Below are 19352 nucleotides of genomic sequence, written 5' to 3'. Positions count from 1 at the left end.
AGAGGGCAAAATAATTTAAAGATAGTTAAATGTGAGAAAAGAGTACAATTCAGTCCTTATTTCATATGCTGCAATTTTAAATGGTACTTTGCAGAAGGAAGTTCCAATTTTTTGGTCTCTTGCAAGTACCAAGTTTTTGGTCTCAAAAAAACCCACAAACTTTACATCCCAGTTTGGAAAAGCTTTACATAAGTGACTTACGTAGAGACCAACTAACACATATGCACGCATATTTTATACGCACACGCACCCAAATTCATATATACGTGCAGCATTTGTTGCAAGTTCTCCCATTCAACTATCTTTATTTTGCTAGGTTCAAAATCTGGTTTTGATGTGTAATAAATCACAGCCATAACTTAGTACTTAAACCCACAATGCAAAATAGCATCGAGCCCATGCAGGTGGGTTGGGTTTTTTTTTTGTTGTGGGGTGGCTTTGGATGGATTTTTTTGGGTGTTGTTTTTTATTTATTTCTTTAAACTTTTAAACACACACACAGAGAGGGTATTTGTGACATATGCCCTGCCCCAAACACCAAATCTATTTAATTTAATTTGCCTCAAGTGGCAAAGTGAGATAGAAACCAAAATCTGGAATATAACCAGTACTTGTTCAGTTATTAAACTGTCTAAAGAAAGCACATCTTAAGTTTTCAGTATCCGTACTCCACTGCAAGAATCAACCCAGAGTGCAAGAAGCAAGCAAATACTGCCAATAAATGTAACAAAGCTTAATACCATACTTAAGTAATGAGTGGGCAAGAAGCCCCTTGGGGAGGAAGCGCTGCAAGAAGAAAGCTTTGCTTCCGACCTGGAATCGCATTTATTTATTTTGTCTTGTTTAATAATCTTAATTATTGTATGCAGTCCCTGATCAGTCTCGTGTGACAGGGCTTGCTGGCTTCCAACGAGGTTCGTTTTTAGCTGCATACCACCTACAGCAATTAGCTGCTTGTGCTTTTGTCTGTTTTCTGGCATTATGCCCTTCCCTTTCATGGGATTCCTCTTTTCTACTTGGACTAGATGTTTGCAAGTCTCCTGGCTTTCAGCTATTTCAGCAACAATTGTAGCTGAAATACTTAATATTCTCATGAGAAAGACGGCTGGGAGGAATGGGGAGGGGGGTGTCAGCCTCCCAGAGAATGACTTGGAAACCCAATTTAGTGTCGCATTTAACTCCCTATATGGAATACACAGGCAAAAAAAACGCCTTCTGAAAATAATACCCTGCACACACCCCGTTGGCACGGGCAGCGAAGTGAAAAGCCAGTGCACAAAACACAGGAAAACAAGTTCTAAGATTTAAATAAATCTAGCCTGAAATGCCAATTATCAGCAATTTCCCTTTTTTTATCTCGCAGCTTAATGAAAGGAAAATCTTTTCTTTCTAACAGCCTTTTTTTTTTCCACGAGTGGGATGGGAAGAGCACCACAGCCTTGTCAGTAGCGGCAGATACTTTACATGTGCACTTCATCACACATTAACTGGAGTGAAGCGACTGCTCCCAAAGGATGCTTGTTCACAGATAAATCAAGTCTCCTGGAAAAGGAGCACAAATGAAAACATTTAACATTATCTATTGCCCATGCTCCCAAAACGTGATGCATTGCCAATTCTTCTGAGCTTTGACCCAAGGTAGAATTTAACGTTTCAGTCTAAATTTCATATATCGAATAATACCATTTATAAGCACGGAAGAGAAATAACAAACAGGAGGAAGAGGATGGCAAAAGCACTCGCACAGCATCACGTAAGGCCTATCAACATTTCAAAAGGATGGTGGCCGCACGCCAAATGAACTGTTTAAAAACAGATTCAGACACATGTCCCATTCAATTTTTTTAATGTAAAATACAGGCCCACAGCTTTTCCCAATGCTCACCCCGGCTGGCAGGGAGACTCCCAGGCTGCTGAGCAAGAAAACTGGCTTCGGGAAGGACAGCTATATGGTGACAACAACGTATAAGGAGTAGTATGGAAAAAACAGCTTGCACGCATGCTTGCTCCAGCAAGAAGAGACACTCCAAGCCTACAAGCAGATGGCAGCTCCATCCTCCTAAAGCTTGCTGCAACAGAGGTCACTGGCACAACAGAAGTCTCATTTAGTCAGAAATTAATGTGAGCTGCAAAAGGTGTGCTGTAGACACAGATGTGGGAGGAAAAGATAGCCATCACAGACACCTAAATAACCTGCTATAGCTCAGCACCGCCACTCACAAAAGCCATTTAGGTGGGGGACACAGCACCCGTACATACTCACATGCAGTTTTAAGCCGTATTGCCTTACCCATAAAGATATTCCATTCTGTGTCCAAGTCCCCTTGGTTGGCCAAGCAGCCTCTCATGACGTTAAAGCAGTAGTTGTAACAGGGCTTCACCGATACCAGACCTCGGCAGTATGGGCAGTACATCATCTTCAGCAGCGCCCGCGTGCCCTGCGGCGTGGGGTTCACCTTTACAAGAGAAAAAGGGGAAAGGAGAAGAAAATTAGCCCTCGGTCACGAAAGCAAAAAACCCTGGACATTTACCCCAGAGTGGGTGGGAACAGAGCTGTGCAGAGGAGATGCAATGGGGTCAGCCACCGCTGTCCGGTCAGAGCTCCCCGGCATCTGGGGAGCAGATGAAGGGGTCTGGCTCACCTCCTTGGGTGTACCTGCCACTCCAGGGGTCACAGCCAGTCACCCCCTCTGCAAAACATTATATGCACTGCAATATACCCAGAGAGAGCTGCCTGGTATTGTGGGACCCCTCCCTGGGCTGCAAGGACAGGCACCCCAAGAGGACATGAAGCATCCGAGATTAGGGAAGGGACTAAAAGGCCACCAAGCCAAAAGGTGTAATGCAAGGCTGTGTTATCCAAGCCCCACTGCAAACACACGCTGAAGAAGATGATGCCAGGATTTCTCAGGAAAAAGCGGCCAAGATGGGATGCCTGCCACCATCCCCGCACCAAACCCACCGGGAGCGTGCCCTCCTCCTCGGCGGTGCTGTGGCTAGGCTCTTCCCGGACAATCGCCCAGCAGGGCTTGCCGGCAGAGAGCCCAGCTCCTTTACCCTACATTCAACTCCAGCAACACGGCATTTACATGACAGATACCCGGGTTCATACTCAGCACCCATCACGTTGTCATTCCGCACACCCGAAGGATGTGGCAGCTACAGCCCCGCAGCCGAGGACAAGCCGGGAGGACCCTCGAAGGCAACGTGCAACCGCTGGGCGTGCAAGCGGAGCTATCTGCAGCAGGCACGTCACCTCCTGAGCCCTCAACAGGGCTATTTTCCAAAGTGACTCATGGTCATTCATGTTTGATTCACTCTTTGGCCCAGCTTCAAAACATTCATTGAAACCATTTCCACCCAGCTGTTCTGAGGAGCATTAGCTCCAGCACCACGTACTAGTGCCGACCACGTGGTGGGTCCGTCAAAGCACTAAACACAGAAGCTCCCTCAAGAGCAAGTTTAAGTGTTAATTAGCCACACATGAAAATGGAAAATTAAGATGTGATCAGAGATACACTGACAAAATAGAAGCGGTCTCTGGTGTTTTAGCAATGCCCTTGAGACTTCTTGTAAGGCGTTTATGGAGAGCGCTCTAAATAGATTATGATCCAAGACTGTGCTGAAGGAGGGGACACACACACAGCCCCGAGGAAGAGAGGAGTCATTCAATACAAATGGCTGGAGATGTGGATGGCCTCCACATCTCATCTGCTGGGGGTCTGGAAACTGATTTCATGGCAGAGAGGATGACAGGACTGAATGGAGATGAACGTACGCAGGGAAGACCTGGTACTACACATACACTGAGGACCTTACTATTGTGAAGCCCATCACAGCACGAGGGCTATGGAGAAACTGAACATGACCTTCTGGTGCAAAAACTAGTTGGCAGCCCATGAAACTAGGAGGCAACAGATTTTAACAAAAACAAACCAGAAAAAAAAAAAAAAACACTACATAATCAGGCTGGCTTTTTTAATAACATCAGCAAATTTTTAAACCCTCTTTTCTTATGAAAAGAGATGACAGATAAAAATCTGTCGTCTTTCCATCAACTCCATAAAGACCACGGTTTCTCTTCAGTGGGCAAGGAAACTGGGTAGAAAGACAGAAGGACTATTTTCTGTGGCTGATGGAGCTCGGTGCTGGATTTCGGCTGGCCAGCAATGTACATTCAGACATCAGTTTACCCCTCCTTTGTCATCTTTACCCCTCTTTTGTCCACAAGGAGCCTGTTTGGCTAAGCAAAAGGATGCTCGATGTAGAAAGCTGTTTGTGGCGGTGAGGGAATCTGACTCAGACGCTTCAGAGCATACATACATACATACATACTATATATATATATATATATATTTGGAAGGCGCAGCAGGAGCAGGAGCCCCAGCAGAAAGCTCCCTATTGGGGCAGCATGGCTTTAAAGCAGAGCTAGTTCAAACACTGGGAAGAGCTCAAGCAACAGAAACCAGCTAAATCAGATGATTTATAGTAGGAAAACTGAAAACAGACAAATGTAAAGGTATCATCTGCCATCCAGATGGTGCAGTCCTTGCATAACAAAAAAGTTGGGGGGTGGGGAAAGAGGGAACTAAACAACATCTAACACCCAGAGACAGAGCCCTGAAGGATGCCCCAGTTTAGTAGTTTCTCCAATAAAAATCTCTTCCCGTGACACTTGGTGGTAGGTGCCAGGACCTCCACACCTAGTCCTGAGGCCTCTCAGCTGATCCCAGCTGTCCTAGCACTGCTGGTCCTCAAAGCAGCGCTCTGCGTCCTCCTCGGGAAGAAAATTAGGAAAAGGTTGATAGCACCAGCCAGGTGCTAGAGCAGCTGGAAGCGGGACGAGGAGCAGGAGACTTCCCCAACCCTATCATGGAAAGCTGCAGCGTTATGAAAGGGAGTGCATGGCACAGCGTGCTGCCAAAAAATCACCCGCACAGCAGTGACCCGGGAGGCACCTTCCCATCTTAGGTTCCCGGCTCGCCCCGCATGGCTGCAATCCTGCAGCATCCGCCCCGCTTTGATATTTCATAGGGGTTGATCTTCATGAATCCCAGCAGATGCAGGGGAAACTGAAGCCGCTTTCCCGCGTTCCACAGCGGACAACGTGGGATGGTCACTTGAATCAGGTCCTTTGAACAAAGACCTGGATGGTTTTAAAAGCAAATGGGGTTTTGCTTCCTTCCCTATGTAGGTTTGTGGCTCTGAGCCCTACACAAATCTGAGAAAACGGGGTGACGAAAAGAAACCCCAGCCTGCAGTGACTGCCAAACCAAACCCTAACTAGCGATGGACGTAACCCACGGGGAAGCTGTTAGTTTGCAGCATAGTTGCAGGTGAAGAGGAAGACAAAAGGGGAAATTCGTCAGTCCAGATCTGGCATTTTATGGTGTCAGAAAGCAACAGGAAGGCACAACCAGAGATCAGCTCTAAGAGAGAGTTTTGGGGAAGATTATGAGCAATTACACCTCGTTACAACAGTGATAAATGCTTAACTGCTGCGTATCGCTGCAACGAGAACCTTAACCCCTGGCAAGGGGCCCGTACCCAGTCCAGACCGACTCTGGATCTGTCAGTGGGCCGTGCCATATGTTGCACTGGCAATTCTTCACAAGCTTTTAATGTTCGCTCTGCCACACCAGGTGCAAGCTCTTAAAACACCATTGTATGTAACAGTAAACCCAGATATGCTTTGTTCTGGGGTTGTGTTTATCTTGGAAAGCAACTCAAGTTCAATCAAACTCTACTCTAGAATGACCCTCAAAAACCAAATAATCTCCTTTCTAATAAAGCAGAGTCCCAAAGAAAGCTTTATTTGCTGAAGAGGATTTACTCTAGTAGATTTGAGCCCAGGTAGTAGTACGCTGTAGTGCACATACCCTGTAAAAGCTTATAAAAGTAGTAAATGCACTCCAATCCCTTCCTTTTATCTTGTGAAATTTATTTCCTTTCCAAGGCGTTCCACACCACGCCACTGCAGCAATCCATCACCCTGCGGTTTCATCATGTAAATTACAATTTGTCCATGTCTATACGCTTTGTCAAACGTGAAGATTAAAAGCTGCTAACAGATGTGTTTTGGCACCAATCTTCACATTCGTATCGAACCCACTCCTTAAAAAACACGGATTTGCACACAATCCACAAAATTTAAGGGAAAAGCAAACAGTTCTGGGCTTAATCCAAATGTTTCATATCATATATGTTGAGGTACCCCCAACTTACATTTACTGGTGAAGACGTTCTTGTAAAAATGACATGCTCTTGGTAAAATAAAATCTAGTTTTTGTTGGTACCTTGTCATATCCATCCCATTTCAGAGTCTCACATAAGGGAAAGAGTTTACCCTACGTCCTCAGCCTTTGGCAACTGCATCTGGATGAATATGTCTGGTAGAAACTTCGCCATTAAAGCACATGCCTATCAATTGAAATGCCTTGTTAACAGCCTACCACAAAACCACGAAAACTCAAGAAAAACCGATCTGTGCAAGCAGATAAAGTTCAGAGAAGCAACCAGCTTCTTTTTCCCCTCCTTCCCAAAGCAAGGAATAGCTGAGGAAGGATGACAGAGCTCCAACCGTGGACGGTCCTGCAGGGAGCTCCCACCAGCTGCCAGACAGCCAGAGCCACATTTTATTCTCTCAACCTACCTTCAAGTTAACATTAAGAATGTTAATAACAACATTTTAAATCCTGTCAGCTTTAATAACTATTTATAACAACACTGATAACTCAGACTTTCTTATTTTCCAAGCTTGCACAACAGCGTTGCCATGCCAGCAGCACAGCCACCAGAAAACATAAAAATCCAACAATTTGAAAATAAATGCAGTGAAATTACATTTGATTTATTCTGTGTTTTCTTTGCAAAAAACTGAATTAGGGCAATACTGGACAAAGAAAACTGAAGGAATAACTTCTCAGTGACATGGAAAGATGATTTCATGACTTCAAAAACTAACTCCAAAGCTGACTGAAGGACTGTGGGATGCTCCAGGTGAGCAGCCAACTTAGACAAGCAAAGCATCAATTTTTGGGACCAACACAACCTTACTTGCATCATTTTTTCCTTCCCTCAGTGTTGTGCAAGAGCATCATCTTGGCACATGCCGTTCTAGACATTCAGCTCACTGTGAAGCAGAAGCACTCAGGCAGCTCTTGGTTTGCTTCCCCACCTCAAATATTCCAATGAAAGTGTTTTGGAATTAACTATGCATTTAACCAATTTTGCTGGAGCGGTGCTAGCACATGAATAATTTAGAAAGCATCTGGTTCAACCACAGATTTGGGCCTCCAAGGTCTTGCACAAGGGAGCACATTTTGTGGCGATACTTGGGAACTGCACGGCTCTGTGCCTTGTCAGTATTTGCTACCTGTGGCGACGTCTGCTGCAGCTTTATCTTGCTGGTTACAGTCACCTCTGTGCAAGGAAAAATTCAGGAGTACCTTTATGCTCAGTTCCCTGCTTATAGCTTGCTTTTCCCCCCTCCCCAGATGTGACACTGCCAGAGAGGAACAGCAGAGCTCCTGAGAATCACACCACCAGTCACTCGACCTGCTCAGTCTTAACGTTAACGTGTTAAAAGGGGAGCACCATGTGCTTTTTTTCCCCTCCAGCACCCCCAGCCCACGCCGGGCAGAGGGGACCTCGGTGCAAGTGGACGCCTCTTCCACTGAATGCTTACGGAGCAACACCAGGATCAGCAATTCAGTAAACGTTGCTCTTGGTGTCCTGAGGACCAACGCACCTTTCAAACAAAGCTTGTTCTCCAAAGCTCCTGCCTCTCCCCGACCCAGAGACACAGCAGATAATTAGGAGCGTTCTGTTTGCTTTAACAAGCAAAACAGCGAGATCATTTATCTTGGCAGCTACACCCAAAAACTTCCCTAGTTCTCCTTCACACTGTTTTCAAAATTACCAGCAGAACTTCCCCCCCAGCAGTGTGGGAGAAGGCAAAGAAAGAAAAAGAAAAAAAAAACCCAGTGGACTGAAACGCTCCTGCATGATGCCATCAGCTCCAAACCCACAGCCGCATCCACGCGCGCTCTCAGCACATTAAATCCGCAACGTTTGCTGCTTGAGCATGCTTTGAAGGCTATGCCTAGCGCAGACCCTCAGATGGCTGGAGCTGAGGCAGATGCAGCCACATTCTTGGCAGGTCTTCTCAGGGTCATCTTTGATGTGGAGAAGTGCTTGGTATTGTTTTCTGCATTGATGTTTGCCCTTGGCACGTGGAAGACAACGTCCTTGTGCACAGCAGCCCCTCGGTCTGGCCCCACGGCTTGCAAATTGCTGCCTGGACAGCATTGCTTCTTCAGAGGCCCCTCTGCAATGCTAAAAGGGCTCCTTGGCTCCTCTGGCTGGTTCTCGGTTGCCCATGAAGCAGAAGCATCTGCCCCCCGTCTCCTCTTAATGCATGCAAGGAACACATTTCATTTCTGTCACTTCCCTGGGAGGGTTTGCTCTTACCCAAAGGGCGCCCAGCTTCATTGGATATAGGAACACAAACTTCTACCTGAAGAAGGATTAAGGGCACATTCCCCTTAAGTCAACCAAGGGCAGAGACCACACAAAGGGAGACTGGACCTTTGCTCTCTGACCAAACTTTTAGATCCTCAAATGGTAATTATGAGGGGCACAACATTTACTGAAATAGGAGCTCAGTGCCCTAATATTTTTGATGGTACAGGCCTTAATTCTTATTCATTAGTGTTTTATTATTTTCATCACTGCTTCTCCTGGTCCTAATGTCTGGTCCACATTCTGCATCCATGCTGACAAGGCCAGGAGCCACGGTTCAGGAGATGCAGCTGGAAGTAAGGAAGCTCACGCAAGCCAGCGGTAGGTTGGTTTATGCAGGTCCAGCACTTCACCTTGTGCTCCATGGATGCCTCATTAGAGACGCCGCAGCTCAAGAGCAAAGGGGGTTAAAAACCCACCAGGCTCTCGCTCCAGCTTTGGAGCAGCTGTGGGACGGCAATCGCCTGCCCCCTCTGCAATTCTCTTCCATAAACAGTTTGAAGAAAATTCCCTCCTTGGCTGCTATCATCACACTTCATTAGGGAAGAAATGCTGATACCAAGGAAGCTGAACCTCCTCCACCCACCACAAACATCTCCAGCAGCTTCCTCTGGGCTGTTAATGTCTCCTGAGGACAGCAGAGGAGGAGGCAGGTGTATTCCTCATACGAAACTGTGCATTATTTCATACGGCTCAGATCTGTGCTTCCAAATTAAACACCATTTCTTGCATACAACTCTGAAGCTGCTGCCTTTCCCAGGGTTCCCAAGGATGGGCTGGAAGCCTCCTTCCAGCAGCCCAGCTGCTTTGGTGGCAAGTGCACCTCGTGTGGCTTTCAGCATGCAAATGCTTGTTGGGGAGGTGATTTGGGAGCCTCCAGAGCTCCCAGCAGTTCCTCAAACAATCGGACACAAGGGCAAGAGGGAAAAGTGGTAAAAGAACCCCAAAACAACAGTTCATCAGCATAAATCTCCTGGAGGGCTGCAGAAAACTCTCACCACCAGTGCAACCGCAGGAGGTCCCCTCCACACATCCCCGTCTGCAGCTCTGTGGAGAGACGGTGATGCAAAAGCAGGGATTCGATGTCACATGGCTGCATGCTTCGTCCTTCGTGCCCCTCCACTGCTGACCTCCAGCCAGACCTCCCCTCCCAGCCCTTGGGTCAAGCAGGCTCCTCCCAACCCTACAAAACACTGTCAGGGGCTCAGTCCTTGACTTCGCCACCTTCTCCTCCCACAATGGGTACCTCCATCCCATACCTGTAGTTGACCTGCACCCAACAAGCCCCTGGGCACTTTGCCCTCAAAGGTGTCGTGACCCTCGACCAGGCTGTGGGTTTAATTGCATGTAACTAATTAAGGGAACATCTCTGCAGCTTGAGAACTGCCCAGTTGCAGGTTCTCACCCTTTTTCGGTCACTCTGGCTTGCATTTGCTCCTTTTTTCCACCCCCGGCCAGGGCAGGAAATGTCACTGCTGGCAGCAATTTAACCTGGCTGATTTTAGTGCTTGTCGAGGGCTAAGTAGCAAGCGAGCAATTAGGGGATGGGCAGATTTCCGTCTCCCGAAGGCGAGGGCAGGAAGGTCAGAGAGAAAGCACCAGGCGTCAGCAGGCGATGGAGGGAAGCGCTGGAGGCCCCCAGCCCCTCGCGGCCCACCTCAGATGCAGGACACATCTCCAGCAGGCAGAAACAGCATCCTGGGCTTCTCTGATCTGCTGTTCAGGACGGATCTGGAGAATTTTGTATGTTTTGGGTCCAAAGGAGGGAATTTGAGGGGTGAAGACTTGAACGTCAAAATTGTGTTTTTAAGACACAGTTTGAAAAAAGTCTGTGCTTTCTCCCCATTTTGTGTTCAGGTGGCAGCACATGGCTTCTGATCCATCCAATGCCAAATTAAAGTTATTTCCTAGCATTCTGGCTCAGAAATCAAGCATATTTGCAGCTTTTCAATATTCTCTCTTCTTTTCCCCCTTTACTCCCAAACTCACGCAAGAACAACACCTTTCTAAATGCATGTCCCTAGCGAAGATGTAAAAATATATAGGATCATTAAAAAGCCATTAAGGTTGTTCTACTGTAAAGTGCTCTTTGCTCTCCTGATAGCACCCTGGGAAAGTAAAAAGCAGCTGGGTCTTGCAGTAGTTTGTATTTCTCCTCTTGACGATTTTCAATTAAACATTTTTAACTCTCTTGTTACAAAACGCATTAAAAGTAAAACTCATTTGCATTACTTTGGACATTTTTTCATAAAGAATAAAAGATTTATCCCTCAAGTTAATCCCTGGTATAAGCAGTCATCCCACTATAACTCCTGAGTAAAAATAATAAGGAAGCAAAGTCAATAGAGTCATTATATAGAGCTCAGCAAAGCTGGGCTAATCTATATGTAATGTGGGAAGCCCCAAAACACAACCGCAAAGCAGCAGGCATAAAAACATCAGCTTTTAAACTTGCGTATAGAATTTCCCATTGTGTCTTGCAGAAACGGGATGTTAGATTTCCACTGAATGAGATTAAAACACTATAGAAAAGATTATTATTCCTTCCACTGTTGCAACTAAAGCTTAGGTATTCAGCAGCAGGGACTTTTGCTGCCAGTTTGAAAAGTCAATCTGTTGCAGGATTTCCAGTGCAACTTGTGAAACTGAAGCGGAAAGCGCGGTAACTGTGATCGTCCACGGCGCGTGAGCTATTTTTGCAGCTGAGTGGGTCTCTGGGTAACCTTCCACACTTGAGCAATTAATTCTAGAGTTGAAGGCAACTCTACACTCGAGGATCTTCAAAAGGGAAAGAGAAATCACGACGCCACCTCGGGTTCACGACTCTGATTCGTAACAGATGCGGGGACCGTAGCCCTCGTGGTCCCGTGTCAAGTCTGGAGACATTTTGATGAATTCTGAGCAGATGGAGCATAAACACGATCCCTCATCCATGCACGTTTACTGCCTATCAAGTGATTGCACATTCCTGAAAACTGTACTGGGGCTTAGCGGACGGACCTCCCACTCGAATACTTCATCTGCACTCTCCAGCAGTGAAAACCCTTTTTCCCTTTCTTTCTGACCACAATATCTGCCAGAACACTACACAGCCAGAAAGAAGAGTCACCAAATTTGAAACCCCAACCAAGAGGCCAGCAGGCTGGGCCAGTGACCTGACATGGAGACACAACGCTTGGCCTCATCCAGCACCAACCCTCCCTCCCACATCTCCTTCCCACCACAGGACGGCGTCCCTGAGGCTGGAAGATTTTGCGGTCTCGTAAGGGGGACCCCGCATGTCACCCATGGAGCTCCACAACACCCATCCTCAACCGGCGGCACACAGACACGTCTCACACGAGAGTCATCACTATTAAATGGGGACTGAAGGTGTCCAAGGACCTAAATCTGCCACTGCTAACTTACAACTTGCTCCTGGAGCCTGGATATATTAGTATGGCAGCTCTTGCCCTGCTAATATTCTCTGCCCTATCGCACACATGCAGGCTTATCGCAGGCTGTTTCTCTTCAAGAAAAATTAACATGGAAGCAGATTTTTTTTCTTTCCGGAGAGACAGTATTTTAATATTATCCCTGTAAGTCAAAGCAATTTGAATGATTATCTCACTTAACGATGCTGCTTGTGCTGCCTCCAAAATTGCATTCTGCTTCTAGGAGTACCTGAACCGTTATTCTTTTCTGTTTTACTACTTTTTTTCTTTTCCCCCCCTTCCTTTCCTGGCACTTAGGGTGATACAAACTACTGCTTGCCCTTTCAGCCTAGTGTTTTATTACTCTGTAACCAGGTAGAGAGAAAGTAAACCTCTCTCTGCCCTATTAAATGACTACGCTAAATTTGCTATAGCCCACAGGAAATGAGCTGATTTTTTTAAAAGGAAATCATTAATATTTGTTATCTCACACAATCACTTTAAGGGGATTATTGACTACACCTGTTCCCCATACCATACAACTCAGACTAAGTTACAGACAAATCTGATGTCAAAAAAAAAACCAAAACCAAAACCAGTCACCCCACTTAAACCACTCCAAAGTGGTTTATAAGAAGAGGGAGGTAAACATTCAAGTGACCAACACATCACATGTGTTTGATCCCCCCAAAAAAGTGACTTTACCATAGAAGTCTGAGGTCTAACTCATGCTGTGTGTGTGGCACCAAGTCCAACTGGTTCCTGCCCTGTCCATATGGTTCCAGCTTACTGTTATCATAAAAGTACTGTTTGCTCATGCGAACAGCCTCTCCCCGTGCCTGGGAGCAAGGAGCAAATCATCAGCTGCTCCATAATAGATGCCCATAGCATCCATGACTCGCTGTAATTTGAAGGCAATATTAAGAAGAAGATACAGCCATTACACAAGCAAGCATGGTTATTTCCACTGCAGAAGGTATTTAATTTGCTGCTTGTTGCTGTTCCCTAGACAGGAGGACAGCATCAACCTGGGCAACATCCCTGCTACTGGGCTGCAGCACTGGACGGTGGTGTCCCCAGAACGTGACTCTACAATGGCACAGCCTACGTAGATGGGATTTGGTTCCACCTGCGCTCAACTACCAGCAACGTCTTTAGGTACCCAGTCAGGACAACAGGGAAAGATGCTACCTATCACGGGTCCATGGGACATGGGAATAATCACGAGATGGAGCTCACCGCGGACACTTTGCTCACGACGTCCCTCGCGACGGCAAGGCCCTGCGCGAAGGTGCGGGCGGCCACGAACGCTCGCGTCACTTGTAGCTTGAGCTTCCGCGGCACGTCCCCGAAGGGCTTCAGCTGCTCAGTGTACTTGCTGACGCACTCGAGGTACTCGTCCGTGAAGTGGTACTGGGGGTTGACCAGCCGGAACATGCGCTCCAGCAAGCGCGCCCAGAACTCATTGAGCATCTCCTCTAGGTTGACATTGCCACCCACGTAGTACCGCTTCAGCTCCACGAAGAGGTCCTTGAACAGCTCCGAGTTCTGCATATACAAACGGCCGTATGTCCTCACGAACATGTCGTTCAGCGACTTCTCGGCATTTTCAAGAAGTTCTTTGAAGAACTCTAGAAAAGAGGAAGAGAAGCCATGGTAAATGCCGGCACTGGGTTGTGTGTTCGCACACTTCTACAACCACTGCTTAACTGGAAAATTCCGTACAATAAGACCATCACCCAAATGAAATGGAAAGTTAAAGGACTGCCTAAAACTTTTCAAGCAATTTATGTATCTCAAAATTCTTGATTACTCTTCTTAAACCAACCCCCCCCAACCTCTCTCCAGATCCAAAGACTTGCATGAGTGAAATCTCTTTTGATGCAAATCTGAAACCATGACAAAAGTCAGCAAAATGAAAAAAACAAAACCACCAAAAAAAAGGCCAGTTTCTTATGTTACCATTCAGTCGTCTTAAAAGATGCAATTTCAAAGCACAAGACTATCAGAAAGCAAAAAGAAAATAAGATTTTTTTTTTTTTTTATTAAACAGATGTTTTGCACAAATGGGTCTTTCTTTTCAGTTCTTGTCACTTCATTTTCTGGAATGATCATAAGCCAGCCTCAAAAATTAACAAATTTTAATACATTTTAAAAACAAACCCAAAAATCTACCTGCAGGTTCTTTCTCCTGTCTTGCAAGTTTGTCAGCTCTGGGGCAGGGCCTGTCTCTAATTACCTAATTGGTCCTGATTGCAGACAGGGCTTCAGATGTTTGTGGCAGTACAAAAAAAAAAAAAAACCAACACAGTTAAGCCAGAATTTGCTCAAAATCCAAGGGCTAAACACTTGGCACAAGAATGACAAAGAGATTTTTCAGATGACAGTGGACAGACGAGGGCCCTTGGGTTTCATCGCTTTCTAAAAGCAAATCCCCACGTCGGTTCTCCCTCCCAGAGCACCAGACAGCCCGGTGCCAGAGTGGCCGCTGCCAAAGCGCCGTCACCACATCTTGGCAGTGCCACATAAGTCTCCGACACCAACAACAAGCTGACCTGACGATGTCTGGCACGTTCGATGCATCTGGCAGGTCAGTTTACAGAACATCCCCCACCAAGACAGTGCCACCAAAGCCTTGGCACATGGGTCTAAGCAAAGACCACCCTACTGCAAAGCCTTTGCCTTGGAGATTTGGTGTAATGAGTTAAATTAAAATAAAAAATAGGAGAGGGGTCCATTAAACCAAATGCATTTGGGCCATTTTGGAACAAAACTCCATACTACATTGGCTTGGGAAGGAGCTAAGGAGAGCAAGGGTAGGTGCCGCTTGGACAACCCATCGTGTGCCAGCGGTGCGCGCGCTGGGCTGCCAGCCGTTTGCTCCAGCCCCGCAGGGGACGCCGGCACCCCAGGATGCGGGCGCAGCCTCTCCACCGCCATGCACAGTGCAGGCAAGGAAGCGTATTATTTTACGCATGCCACCAGCAATTGAGGATTCTGACCTCTGCTTTTCTGTGACTCATATTCAATAAATATTTTTTAATAAAACATGCCTCTGTGGTTTTTTTAATCCTCAAAGGAGTAATGTTTAGAGCCAGAAGTTGTTAGAAGGGGCAGGGCGGGGGGAATATTTTGGCCCAGCGTGAATTTAAACCTTGTTAAAATGTATTACAAGTATGCTGAAGTTCAGATTTTCGTCTTCAAAGTGCTCCAGTACAAACAAAGCCTAACACAGAAAACATTTTCTGGAAAAACTGAAACATTCTTCGAGTTCCTGATGAACAAAGTCATGGAGCTCGGGGCCTGACATGGCTGTATATAATGCAGCCTCTTAGGAGCATAAGAGAAATGATCCAGGGAAGAAGAGATTGATTTCAAACACCCGACACGTCCTCTGTCCAATATCAGCAGGAACCTCCACTTTCGTTCCCATGACTGGCATTTCCTCTCCAGGAAGATTTTTTTCTGTTGAGTTTATACTATAGAGATTAGCTTGGTATATATTAATTTCTAATTCACTTAATCATTTTGAAGGCTCACTTCCTTCCTTTGCTCAGACCTTTCAGCATCACCAAATAAGTTGTTTAAACACTTTCATGCCAGGCACAAGAGCTGGCAGATGCATCAGCAAACTCTTCAAAAAGAATTAAGATTTTGAAATTACATTGATAAGAAATCTATTAGTACTTCCAACCACCAGTCTATGGGAACCCAAAGTAATGTTTTAAGCCAGGAAAGTTATCTTAAGTAACACATCCATATTATCATAACCAATTTATTCTCCTGCCCAAACTCATTTTATTAGTTCCACTCCAAAGTGTAAGTTGAATAAACTGTATCCAGGCTTTAGAGCACTTCATCTCTTAGCAATTTTTCACGTGGGCTAGAAATGGTATGTTCATTAACCTGAAAAAAAAAAAGCAGCCTAATTAGCAGCAAATACCCGTGCACCTGCACTCTGCCAGCCACCAGCTTTTCCTTGCCCAAAAGGAAGGTAAATAAAGGAAATGAAAACTTCCCACCAACACCAGCCACTTCTGAAACCCCAACACAACACTGCTGAAGGAGGCACCATGTACGTGCAAAGCCATCATTTCTGGTTCAAGCGCCAGCCAGCATTTTCATAGGCAGAAAACACCCATTCTCAAGTGCCGCTTTCCAAATAAAAAGGGGAGCAGGACAGAGGAGGCTGTGTGCCTGCAGCACAGAGTCAGCACCCACCCTCCTGCCCTGCGAAGCTTCCCCGCCAGCATCCCCGAACCGTGCTGGATGGGACGCCCTGGTGACTGGCGCCGGTGGCGCGGCCCATGGGTGGCCCTGCTGGCACCTTGAGGCTCCTGGGATGAGGATGAGGCTGGGAAGGTGGGGAGGAGGGATGCCGAGCACGGCACCGGCGACGAGGGGCCACCCCATGCCAGCAAGCGGGGACAGACCCAGTGGCAGGACATACATGGCAACTAGCTGACATCTTCCTCCGTGCAATGCACAGCTGTTGCACCGGCACTCTTAACTTGGTCAGCAGCAGGGATTAATTAAATATTTTTAAATATATATGCATACATATGTATATATGTATATATATATAAATTATTTACTCTAGCTGTTGGCATACTACAAGCCTGCACCCTCAGTTTCTGTCTCCCCTTCAAGAAATCAGCCTGGGCACAGCAATGAATATGAAGCTTTTCTTTGTGCAAACCACGAGCATAGACATCCGCAAAGAAGAGAAGAGAGCCCAAAAGTCCTTTTTATGACTTAAATGCTAATCTGACTAGTAACTCCCTACATCTAATTAGATATTAATTCTCCCCTTCACAGAAACAAGCTGATTAGCAAACACCAACATAACCCAGCATTAACCTTGCCACCACAAGAAGAAAAATGGCAGGTTCCTCTCTTATGTCTTGACTGTTTGCTGGGTAAAATAAATGACCACCTTTCATTTGTATTAGAAGCTGACTTGTTCTCAAACAAAGCAAACACACAAAGGCCTCGGTTGCTTATTTTACAGCACTGTAAAAGCACGTTTTACAGCTGTGTTGCAAGCAATCTGTACTCATTAAATTATCACTCTGACAGGCTTCCTGTGAAAAGCTGTCAAACGCAAACATTTTTCACAGGCGACAAATCATACTTTGCCGGTGCTCTCCGAGACGCTGCTATCCAGAGGGATGGCAGGCTCTCTTTTCCCTACCAGTTATCTTGTTTAAACTCCCAGAACAAGGGTTGGCCCCTCTGTCGACAAACACGTACAACGCTGGGAAGGGCTCCGCAGGAGCAGCACGTGGCTTAAAGGTCTCCCTGGTTCTCCTAGCTAAGAGCAGAACATGGAGAGATGTCTGGGTTACACGGAGAGGACGGACCGTAGACAAGGCAGTGGGCTAATGCTGCTTGGCCAGCTCTGGTCCAACCTGATATGGGAGCAAGTCCACATTTTACTACCTCAACCCATGTCAGCTAAGACCTGCTGATGCAAAGTCATCTTGTCGCTCGGGGTGATGCTCAGGAGGACGAGCGCAGGGACGAGGGTACCAGTGCTGCCGTCTGCAGAACACAGCCGATCTGTCCGGTTGGACCAGAGCCAAAAAACCTTTCCTAACACCAAGAAGAAACTTAAAAATTTGTCTGTATTGCAAAATAAATCCTGTGGATGCTACGGACTTTGTTGCTCAAAGGAAGATGACATTTCCAATGCCGCTAACTTTTAGAGATAGAAAAGACTGTAATCTGCAGTCAGACAATCTACAGTTCTGGGCTCTGTTTATTCTTTTAACCCGTTTGATTTTCAGGGTAGAATTTCAATGCCCAACACCCAGGGAAAGCCTAGAGATGTCATGAAACAGTAAGAAAGACTAGATGTGACATATCTGCTATTTCTGCAGTAAGAGTCCTGGAAAAGAAAAGGAAATCTCTGCTTTTGAACAAACCCTTCCACAAAAGAGCACAGCGGGAAAACACAACCATAGTTACTTAGCAATTTCCTTTTTTCAGATAATAAGACATATTACCTGTTTGCAGCTTGAGGGCAGACCAGCTCTGCCAGTAACCCAGCGCAGGAGAGCACCGCACCTCCCCAAGGTGCTTCCACACGACATCAGTTTCCACTGCCAGAATAAACTCAAAACAATGTTTCTTCCAAATTGCGGATACATGAGCTACTTGAAGAAACACAATCACTCCACCCACTACGAGGCACAGGGCAAATCCCACCTCCAGACAATACATCCGCTTCCTTGGATTTTTGTGCCCAATATCTTTTTTGATCTTGGATTCATAGGTCTCATCTGAAAATATCTTTTTCAGTAAGAAGGGATGCAACATTTTCCTATTCCTCGTGCTAACATTTTCAGATATATTAAGAGTGGGGGTTTTGTACAAGAGGGCTTTTGATGAGGAGAGCCCGCTGCTGTAGGGCACAGTCCTACCTAAATCAAAGGCGGCTCCTGGAAATTAGATGAACACATCAAAGGGGCACGTTCCCCTTCACCCACAGGCAGGTTTGGCATTTCCCCATGAATGCTGGTGACAGAAGTAGCAAAACTGCCTGGCCTGAGCTGCCTCCTGCCACCACCAGCACCATCTGCCCCTTGGCAGGACCAAAGCACGGGTATCCTCTGCCCCTCCAGCCATGCCCCAGGCAGGGAGTCCTTAGGGCTGAACCCATAGCTGACCACCGTAGGAGTGCAAAGTTTTGCCTTGAATCTCCTGATCTTCAGGAATGAAACACATTTATTTCAGAGAACAATTTCCTGGAGAGAAGTATGGCGCTCCACGACACCCGGCTTGCTCCTCTTGCAGCAACTGCAAAGAGTCAAATGATGAACAACCCAGGGCTCAGCACCAAAAATCCACAGTTTTTAGAGCAGAGAAAACCTTAACTAAGGTGCAAAAAAGGCAGAGTCTTATTCAAGAGCTCAGCAAGGCCGCTGAGTCAATGTGCTCTCTACAGATGCTCATCTGTTGGCCATGTTCTCCTCCCAAAAGGAGATCAGGGCTACCGTGCACCTTTCTGCTCCCAAAGGCCACCGGACATCCTACGTTTCCCATGCACCAGGTTTGCTTGGTTTAGAGCTGTGTTTTCAATTGGCCTTATTCTGTTTGAGGCTTCCAAATTAACTATGCAAACAGATACCAGGTAGACATGCAATTACTCAACACACCTTAAAAAACAAATAAAACCAGGCTCAAGCACGCAGAAGGAACATGCTAAATTTTTATGGGCACAATTAATTAGTTTCAGATAATTTGCCACTCAGCTTTTCGGGTATACTCTTAATATGTTGTCCAGATTATGATTAATTAAGGACCGTCTGTCTTACCAAAACCTTTAATTTGCTTGTCTGTACAGACAATTATGCTTTCTAGTGTGTACAGGAGAACACTGCCACAAAGAGATTAATTATATTTTCTCATAAA

General features: G+C 46.2%; 1 protein-coding gene across 1 annotated transcript in view; it reads right to left on the bottom strand.

Annotated features, from left to right (window-relative positions):
* The window catches only part of GPC4 (glypican 4), a gene marked incomplete at its 5' end in the record, with an annotated part of 68429 nt that overhangs the window by 9067 nt on the left and 40010 nt on the right, over positions 1 to 19352 (bottom strand). The window contains 2 exons of the mRNA XM_082322979.1: positions 2291 to 2456; positions 13176 to 13567. Coding sequence (XP_082179105.1) covers positions 2291 to 2456; positions 13176 to 13567 — 558 coding nt within the window. The remainder of the gene's footprint in view (positions 1 to 2290; positions 2457 to 13175; positions 13568 to 19352) is intronic.

Source organism: Platalea leucorodia (assembly GCF_965183815.1).
Source record: "Platalea leucorodia genome assembly, chromosome: 10".
Taxonomy (NCBI): domain Eukaryota; kingdom Metazoa; phylum Chordata; class Aves; order Pelecaniformes; family Threskiornithidae; genus Platalea; species Platalea leucorodia.
The sequence above is the reverse complement of the archived record's forward strand: the minus strand, read 5'-3'. Positions and strand labels throughout refer to the sequence as shown.